At 43.7% G+C, this 9,639-nt stretch overlaps 1 protein-coding gene across 10 annotated transcripts; it reads right to left on the minus strand.

The window, feature by feature from the left end:
• Nucleotides 1-3,561: 3,561 nt before the first annotated feature.
• On the minus strand, nt 3,562-9,388 carry LOC123060331 (BRCA1-associated RING domain protein 1). 10 transcript variants are annotated; one of them, XM_044483038.1, is made up of 16 exons: nt 8,964-9,388; nt 8,292-8,380; nt 7,779-8,030; nt 7,579-7,679; nt 7,286-7,472; nt 7,113-7,207; nt 6,907-7,041; nt 6,701-6,835; nt 6,495-6,629; nt 6,289-6,414; nt 6,107-6,208; nt 5,910-6,005; nt 5,699-5,822; nt 5,256-5,421; nt 4,886-5,043; nt 3,562-4,281 (listed from the first exon to the last, which is right to left on the minus strand). In XM_044483038.1, the coding sequence occupies exons 1-16, from the start codon at nt 9,127-9,129 to the stop codon at nt 3,925-3,927; spliced, it is 2,424 nt and encodes an 807-aa protein (XP_044338973.1). In that variant the 5' UTR covers nt 9,130-9,388; the 3' UTR covers nt 3,562-3,924. The 10 variants fall into 10 exon arrangements, with proteins under 10 accessions (XP_044338973.1, XP_044338967.1, XP_044338951.1 ...); XM_044483032.1 differs by having other exon boundaries at nt 6,289-6,423; XM_044483016.1 differs by having other exon boundaries at nt 6,107-6,217; nt 6,289-6,423; nt 6,701-6,826; nt 8,964-9,387.
• Between the last annotated feature and the right edge of the window lie 251 nt (nt 9,389-9,639).

Raw genomic sequence — 9,639 nt, forward strand, 5'->3', positions numbered from 1 at the left:
TCTTCTTCATAGAAGTGAGGACCTAAATTGAATGGGGAACCAAGTGGCAACTATCCATTGCCAACTCCATCAATACCATCGGCATCGGCACCGAGGAAGAGGCTGGTGATCCAACTGACCCAACAGAAGAGCCGCCTAATATAAGAAGGTTAGAAGGGTGTTCCGAGAAATGAAGTGGGAGGAGACACTGGCAAAAAAGGGGGCAAAGGTCCAGGCCGGGTCAACCCATTAGTCCCGGTTCGTGCGGCTAAGGCATTAGTCCCGGTTCACCTGAGCCCTTTAGTCCCGGTTTGAGGCACGAACCGAGACTAAAGGGTGCGATGTCCTTTAGTCTCGGTTTGAGAGTCCCGGTTTGTGTCTCAAACCGGGACTAAAGGTCCCATTTTCAAACTCTACCCCCCTCCCCCCAGTGGATCGCTTTTTTTGTTTCGAAAAAATCAAAAGAAAATGATAAAAACTTCAAAAAATAAAATCCTTCGAGAGGTAGTTATATTACTACATCTACTAGTTAGGAAAATTTAAAAACTTAAATTTGGACATGTTTTGCAAAAAATGTAAGGAAAATATAAAACGGCTATAACTTTTGCATACGATGTCGGAAAAAACGTATAATATATCAAAATGTTCAGAACGAAAATCCGCTCCCGATTTTGACAGCCTATGGCCTGTTTGCAAATTTTTAGAATCCTCAAATTCTAAAAGGAAAAAGAGTTATGCTCAAATTTCAGTTTTTTTTTGAATTTTTGTTAAATCTGGTCAAACTATGGTCAAACTACTTATTCAAGAAGTATTAGTGTTACTAAATAATTATTCAATAATATTAGTGTTACTAAATAATTATTTCAGTTTTTTTGATTTTGGTCAGATATGGTCAAACTGTGGTCAAACTACTTATTCAAGAAATATTAGTGTTACTAAATAATTATTTCAGTTTTTCTGAATTTTGGTCAAACTGTGGTCAAACTACTTATTCAAGAAATATTAGTGTTACTAAATAATTATTGTTTTTTAGAACAATAGTTTCAAACTCAAACAGTGAAATGTGTGACTTCATGCTCAACCTAAATTCCTGAGGGTTAATAGGATTGACATCTTACTATTGTCAGGAAAACAACAAGTGCAGACTTGGAAACGAGGGAGAATAGAACCCGAAAGTTAAGCGTGCTCAGGCTGGAGTAGTGAGAGGATGGGTGACCGCTCGGGAAGTTAGATGATTTGGAATGATGAGGGGTGATTAGAGATTAAAGGTTAATTTGAGCAGTGATGAGGGGTGATTAGAGATTAGAGGTTAAAATAATTCAGAAATTTGAAAATAAAAAAAATCATAAAATTTCCTTTAGTACCGGTTGGTGTTACCAATCGGGACTAAAGGTGGACCTCCAGGCAGCGGCCAAGTTGAGGGCCTTTAGTCCCGGTTCGTATAAGAATCGGGACTAAAGGGGGAGGCTTTAGTACCGACCCTTTAGTCCCGCCGGGACTAAAGGCCCTTACGAACTGGGACAAAAGGCCCTTTTTCTACTAGTGAGAGAAGGAGAAGCGAGAAGGGGCGATAGCCAAGATAACGGAAACGTTCAAGGACATCTTGTCGAAGAGGGAGCAGAAATGTGTCAAGCGCTCCGACGTGGAGGAGAAAAAAGAAGGCTGAGAGGTTTAACGTCTTAATGACGACGACCGAGAAGAAGATTGACCTCGAATAGAAGAAGACCAAGCTCTAAGAGAGGAGAGTTGAGCTCGGGGCCGCTTCAGAGGATTCAAAGATGTTGACCATGAGGATGGACGGGTTGGATGATGATGCGCGATGATCGTGCATGCCGCCCATGTCAAGATGTTGAAGCGCTTGGTGTCTGAGAAGGAGGCGGGTCGTGAAGAGAAGGTGGCGGTAGAGTGAGCGAGGAGGTTCAGATAGCCGCTCTGGCAGGGCAAAAAAGTAACGTTTTTGCACGGACTGATAGTTTTGTGATCGAGCGCATGTAAAAACTATAAACATTCGCTTCTTTTTGGTTGTGATTGGACACTATGTGAACCTCGCACTTTAACTAGCTCTCATATTGCTATGCATTTGAAATGAAAATTGGATGGGCCTGGCCATAGACGTTTAGAGGATGCAGTTGGATGGTCAACTCCCCTATCTGTGTCTGCGGACTGGTCCGGACAAGTCCGCGGACAAATAATGTGTCCATTTTAGGATAGGGCGTTGGAGATGCCCTAACTGCATCACCAATAAGCACACAAAGAATTTGAACGGTGGAAATAACCAGAACGTCGTTTTGGTGACGGAGCTCATTCGAGCTCGAAAATTTTGAAAAAGTCTAAATTCAAACTTTTCAGCTTCAAAAAATCTGAAAAAATTGTGCAAGTAAACAAAAGATGTTATGTGCATGTGTGTTAATTTTTAGGATGAAATACCTTGAAATGTGATCTGTTCATCTGTATAATAAAGACAAATTCATGGCTTGGGAGGATGAATAGTATTATGTGTTAAAAAGCCTCAGATTTTTCTTTTCACAACCCTCATTTCAACGTATTTTACCCTGAAAATTTACACACATGTGTGTTATGCCTTCATGAATATCTGTATTTTTTTCAGATTTTTTTGAAATATAAAATATGAATTTTGATGAAATTTGAAATTTGAATTTGGAGGCCTCCATGGAGGCTGAGCTCCAAATGCAATTTTCTGGAAATAACTAACTACATGCATAAAATTTGAACGAAAATCACAAGTAGGTGACCTCAGACAGTGCAAAAAGTGAAGCACACACACAAATTAACGCGACAGCGTGATGATTCATGGATGGACCACTGGTTGACGACCGTCCTCTTGATTTCACCTTGACAAGAACATCACCTTGTGCGCAAGGACATTCTTGTAGTATGGGTTATCGAGAGCGTTGGGGGTCACCACGTGTTGGTTCACCGTGGGGTCGTTGGCCATGCTCATGTAGTCGGGCCTAATTTGGGGGAGAAGAGGAGGCACGGTCCCGAGATGGAAAGGGGCACCACACCGAGCGCCAGCGAGGAGCATGGCGCCGGTGAGGCCTCAAACAGGAGCGACCCGAAGCCGGTGACGATGGGATAGCATGGAGGGGAGTTGGAGTCTTGATTCGGGTGTGAGGCCTGGTGGGATTACCTGTGCATGTCAGTTGGGGATTATTAGCCTCCACTGGGATTGAGTTCGAGCAAAGTCGTGGAATTTTCATCTGTCGTCGCTTATACCTGCTGGCAGGATATCTTTGTCGCTCACATGCGTGTATGTGTATATATGCCTAATCAAAAGCGGGTATGTTTGCGTCCAGCACATGCACGGTGAGTCGGTTGAATGGAAAATGCAATGTAAACTCTTCTGAACAACCTGTTTGAGCTTGGCCTCTGACTTTTGTAGAGCCAACTCCATTGCAGGGCTACAGCCCCGTGGTAGTGTTACTCTGTTGGCCGGTCCTTGACACGTACGGGGTGAGGGCCTGTTGATGTGTGCAATACTATGAAGTGTGACAGCAAAGCTACTTTAGTACTAAATTGTCAACTTGACTAACGAAAGAAAGATGCAAGGAACAAAAGGTGTAGAACACGCCGCAACCCGCAGGGCGATGTAACAGTTCAGGATTTCTTCAGATTTGGCAATCCAATTCCAAACAGATGATGCTGCCCAACAGAGGTTTCAGTCACCGCCAAAAAAGTACAACCATTTCACAGCAGGCGCCTTCAGCACCGAGAAACAACCGTCCGGCACAAGTACTAAAGATCTGCTAAACAAGCAATCCAGCACCAAAACAACAACAAACACACCACCCTATAGCCTAAAGGGTGAGTAGAGTGTGTGATTCGTCAACTTTCGACAGCCCCCCTGCTACTCATGTGGGGGGCTGAACCCAGAAAACTCTCGTAACACGAGCGAAAAGCCACTGCCTGAAGCGCGCCCTTCACTTACACGTCTTGCTGAAGCCTCCTTTCCAGGATCCGCGCATCATAGCACAGGATAGCATCGAGCAGCCTCGTGTGGCTGATCACCTGCACTCCCGATTTCGCGTACTCGATGCTCTCCTGAATCTCCTTGCCAAGGATAAGATCGAAATCCGAAGTGATCTTCCTTGGAGGGCCGCTGTCGTAGATGAAGTACACTTCCGCTGGATTTTTATTCAGATTCTCGTGCAACCGGTCTGGGCTGATTCCCTCCAGTACTTGCCCTCCACCAGCTGCTACGAGTCTTCTGATGGTTTCTCTGTCTTCAGGGTCTATGTAGGCGCTGAGGCAGAAATGCAGTCCAGAGAACAGTTTTGGTGCCTGCAAACATCATGTTCTCATCATTTGGCTGTAGAAAGGCATCAAAATGTTGCTTTTATTACATATAATAACTGAAATGCATTCATAAGATCCATGACTATTGAAATGCATTCCAAAACATCGCATTCAGGGAAATGACACTTCAAAAGAGAATTTGTAAAACAACACTGCAAAAGATGTCTCCAGCTTCCTCGATTTCTCAAATGCTCCCTCTGTACTCTATGTATAATTTCTTCTACCTTAATTAATACTAGAAAGCAGCGCTGCTGTTTTCATAAAACAAAACATATGAAAATCTGTTTAGCACCCCACCTTATAAAAGAAAAGCTCTTGGAATATACTGACCATGGAACACCTAAATTTCTCTAAAGATGCACTTAAAGCCTTTGACATCAAACAGCCTCTGTATGAACACTTAAGTACATATTTATACTAGATTTTTGAAAAAAAAATGTAAACCAGTTCCCAAACCTTTTGACAAAAAGATTGTAAACCAATCCCCTGCACTGATGCATAAGACAAACTGCGATCAGTTTTCACTACATATGTTTTTCTCTGTATTGAATTCATAGATAATATATTATTGCCAGACATGTTTACATACCCGTTCAGCAGCTCTAGCTCTTCCTTTTGTTGGTCCATAACCTGATGTGCACGAGCCATCACAGAAATTCATCTCGTAAGAAATTTCCGGGCCTGGGATCGGCTTTTCCAAGCAAGTTTTTAGATCTGGAATCGGTTCCACCATGCAATCCACAATCCCTAACACATGAATATGACGTGAACTACTTCAGTGCAAGGAGAAATGATATTCTCTGCCGAGCTATGATAAGTTTTAGATCGCCACGGATAAATGGAAGTGCAAATAGACCAGCAACTTATTACATTAAGCAGTATGTAGCATGAGTTTGGAGGTAGTACAATAATCATCAACAATACAAAACAAGGGAGATGTAAGATGGATTAATACTAACATCCGGCTGTGACAACCCATTTCCCAGAGAGTATCGCCATCAGGACCTCATATGATCTGCCACATGCATCACCGGCGTTTCTGCCCACAATTACATGGGTCACAGTTTTGTCCCATTCCTCAGCCAAGGTTGAACTGGTTAAGGATGCAAATTCCTTCAAGGAATCCTGCATGACAAACATAAACAATTTTATCATAGCTTGGTATGGAACAGAACTTATTTCAAAAACCAGCAGATTATATAAATTAAATATTGACCATAAATTAAAATTGCTGCATTACTTGTCCACACACATATTTGCTAGTATTGTTTAGATATATCCAAATGCTCTTAAAGGAGAGTATTGTTCAGATACATCCAAAAGCTCTACATGAGAGTATTGTTCAGATATATCCAAATGCTCTAAAAGGACAGTATTGTTTGCAAGTATAGTCTAATGCTACCTTTTCTGATGCACTTAAAGATATACCGAGCAAAACCCATTGATCCACAGGGGTGCTAGACTGATTTACTAGCTTTTCTTCTCTCCGGTGATTAGCAGAAATTCTTCCTCTGTCCGAACATTGGCTGTAATGATGAAATACAATGCAAATTATAGAAGAATATTAAGCAATAGTGATTGAACATCTGATCAGTAACTTCCGCCACGCATACCCCTGAGGCAAGGAAGAACTCGAGGTGTTCAGCTGATCTACTTGCAGATCTTCCCTTCTATCAAGGACAGATGTTCCTCCTTTAACTAAATATTGGCTGGAACAACAAAATACAACAAATCAACTACAAAATGAAAGATTGATGATTAATCAGACGAATGGAACCATCTCCAAGGCGGGTGAAGAAAGAATGCATACCCAGGCACTTGTCCAGGCAAAGAAGAACTTGATGTGGCGAGTGGACTAATGTGTTCATTTTCCATTTGGCAATCGCCAGAAATTTCTTTAGCTGGACATTGGCTGGAATGACTAGATACAACACTGAATTATAAAACGAAGGATTAATCAAGTAACATGAAGGTTGAAGAAAGATCACATACTTCTGAAGGACAGCGGAAGTAATGTCAGTTTCAATTATTGGTGAGCTCATCTCATCGCCCGGTAATGGATTAATGTGTTCATCTTCCATTTGGCAATCAACCGAAATTTCTTTAGCTGGACATTGGCTGGAATGACTAGATACAACACTGAATTATAAAATGAAGGATTAATCAAGTAACATGAAGGTTGAAGAAAGATCACATACTTCTGAAGGACAGAGGAAGTAATGTCAGTTTCAATTATTGGTGAGCTCATCTCATCGCCCGGTAATGGATTAATGTGTTCATCTTCCATTTGGCAATCGACCGAAATTTCTTTAGCTGGACATTGGCTGGAATGACTAGATACAACACTGAATTATAAAATGAAGGATTAATGAAGTAGCATGAAGGTTGAAGAAAGATCACATACTTCTGAAGGACAGGGGAAGTAATGTCAGTTTCAATTATTGGTGAACTCATCTCATCGCCCGGTAATGGATTAATGTGTTCCTCTTCCATTTGGCAATCGACCGAAATTTCTTTAGTTGGACATTGGCTGGAATGACTAGATAAAATACCGAGTTATAAAATGAAAGATTAATCAAGTAACAAGAAGGTTGAAGAAAGGTCGCAAACTTCTGAAGGACAGCGGAATTAATGTCGCTTTCAATTACTGGTGAGCTCATCTCATCGCACGGTAATGGATTAATGTGTTCATCTTCCATTTGGTAATCGACCGAAATTTCTTTAGCTGGACATTGGCTGGAATGACTAGATACAACACTGAATTATAATATGAAGGATTAATCAAGTTACATGAAGGTTGAAGAAAGATCACATACTTTTGAAGGACGGGGGAAAGAGTGTCACTCTCCATTGTTGGTGAGCTCAGCTCATCAGGTGGCGCATGCTTGGGGCACCAAACACGGTGATTCTCCTTCAAAATCAAAACTAGACATGTCAGAGCATCAGTGTTTATAAATGGATCAAGGACAAGCTATACTCAAAAGCTTACAGGATCCCAGCGGCATTCTGGTATCATCATTGCACATGGGACATGATAACTTTTTCTGCAGGAGTTGTCATAACAACCAAGCGCTGCTCCCCGGAGTTTGCATCTTCTGCATCTCAATCTTTTAGAACGATTGATTTCACTCTCCACATTCTTAAAAGTATCACCATTGGATTCCACTTTTGGGGCCCTTCAGAAACATGGGTAAAGAATTGAAAGGATGGATGAACACTGCATATGATGATTCTAAATAAATTAAATATGAAGGGTTAACCATGCTGTATAAAGAAACTTACCAAACCATGCATTTCTCGTGGATATAGATGGCGTTGGTAGGGTTGCCCTCGTCACTGGGCACAATCCTTCTATTGCGATACAGTACCATCGGACCATGGAACTGACATAGGAAAAGTGAACATTTTTAGTGCCAGTACAAATAAGAAGACTTCAACAGGCATTTTTTACTGATATGTGTAAACGATATGCAGCATATTACCGGCTCACTGGTTCTAAATGAATGGCAGAAAACACATTCATCTTCAAATACGCCGATTGGTGTCTGATCTCTCCCCAACTTAGTAGCACCTTTGTTGTCTTCCAGCTTTGCATGTTTCCCAGGACCCTTACCTTTTCTGCGGGAATGCTGGTGCTGCCCAGTGTTACTTGTATTAACACCTGGTGATGCACCTTCGGTTGCATCAACAACAAATTTCCTCTTTGTGCCTTTCGTGGGGGATGCACTTTCATTCTGTAACAAAAAGTAATCCAGTTAGAATGTTGAATACACGATGCATGTAATTCATCAAGGAGTAAACAGTTGATTCTATTATACGGTTGCTATTCCAGCACTTTTATATATGCTATAGCGTAAGAATGTACCAATTGCTAGCATTAAACTGTGCTCTAGCCCTATGCATAAGTAATACACGAATCCGTCAGGATTGGAGCAAAGAACTACATCAAAAAATGAACATATTTGTTTCAAAGAAGAAAGGAATGCACCAAGTACCCCAACATGTGGTGGAACCTCAAGATTATCAGAGCCAGCTTCCATTCCTACGTCGACCAACATATCGGTACGAGCAGCAGACTTGGAACCTACAAGCATCAAAGTGGTGAGCAGAATGAAGCTGAAAACAACTACTGAACACGGCTTGTTTTATCATAATTTCAAGCAAATGTCTGTCCAGATGAACTGCATGATGGCATAATAATACTTTTGAAAACGATAGTTCAACCATGGCCCAACACAATGCAGCATGGATCTAGAGATTTGCGGTCGATTTGGTGAGCCGCGTTGGAGTTGCCGCAAGTCTTTGACGCATCAAATCGCTCTAGGGTGTGAATTTTGATAAAAGAAAATGTACATTATGTAAAACAAAAGATTGAGAAGAGCTTATCACCATATGCGCATCCTAAGAATTGGGGAAAAAAATAGTCGGTAGGTCACACCGAACTATTGAGCCACTTGAAAAACAGAATCCACACTTGGCGCTGCGGCGGCGACTCGTGCGGTAAGGGTTTGGAGGAACTGACAGAAAGAAAAAAGACGCAGGCCCGTTTGATCGGAGCAAGGCAGGCGAGCCCGAAGGCGCGCGCCGCGTCGTTTGCCGGCCGGGAGCAAGAGACGGACAGTTCGCCGTACGGAAGCGAGAGGCAGAGTGAATGGGGGCGAGCGAACCTCCGGACTGCGCAGATGACGGCCGCGCGGCGCCGAATCCCGGGGCCGGTGACGGCCTCTCGCTCCCCGAGGCTGTTCCGCCCGCACTCCCCGTCGGCCGGCCGAATCCCGGCGGAGGCGACGACGCTATCTCCCTCCACACGACTGCTCCGCTCCCGCTCCCCATCGATATCGGCACGCACACCCAGCGGCCGGCGGCTATTTGGACGACAATCTCAGTTGCAGTCTAATGTGGCGACGGGTGGCGCTGGAGAGTGGGCTGGAGGAGCGAGGCGCGGATGTGACAAGGAGCAGGCAGGCGCGCGGCATGGCAGGGGGCGTGGCCGCTGGCGAGCGTTCGCACTACTTGAATGGACGAGGTCAGAAAAAGGACACTTTTTTGCGTGGCCGGGCGGCTTCTCTGTTCTCTCTCTCGCCTCGTCTTCCTCGCTCGCTCCTGACTGGCTGACTGACTGACTGCGCCCCACCCCGGCCTACTGCCCCTCTATATCCCTAGCCTTTTTCTGAGACGTTGCAAAGAAACGGCGCAGCATGTACTATAATTCGTACAGTGCTCGCCGCCTCGCCCCGTTCGGCCGAGCACGGCGACCCGGTGGCCTGTGCACGCACGTTGCGGTGCGACTGATGTCGCCGGAGCTCCGACCGCGCGTACAAAAAAGTTCTCTTCCCGACCCGC

This window comes from Triticum aestivum, chromosome 1A (genome assembly GCF_018294505.1).
Source record: "Triticum aestivum cultivar Chinese Spring chromosome 1A, IWGSC CS RefSeq v2.1, whole genome shotgun sequence".
Taxonomy (NCBI): Eukaryota; Viridiplantae; Streptophyta; class Magnoliopsida; order Poales; family Poaceae; genus Triticum; species Triticum aestivum.

Excerpts from the sequence above, each read along its gene's own strand:
- LOC123060331 (XM_044483011.1), bottom strand. The coding sequence starts at position 9,129 with ATGGGGAGCGGGAGCGGAGCAGTCGTGTGGAGGGAGATAGCGTCGTCG. Across the intron at positions 6,836-6,906 it reads AATTCCGCTGTCCTTCAGAA|TCATTCCAGCCAATGTCCAA; the intron begins GTTTGCGACCTT and ends TATTTTATCTAG. Across the intron at positions 6,006-6,106 it reads TTGCCTGGACAAGTGCCTGG|CCAATATTTAGTTAAAGGAG; the intron begins GTATGCATTCTT and ends TTGTTGTTCCAG.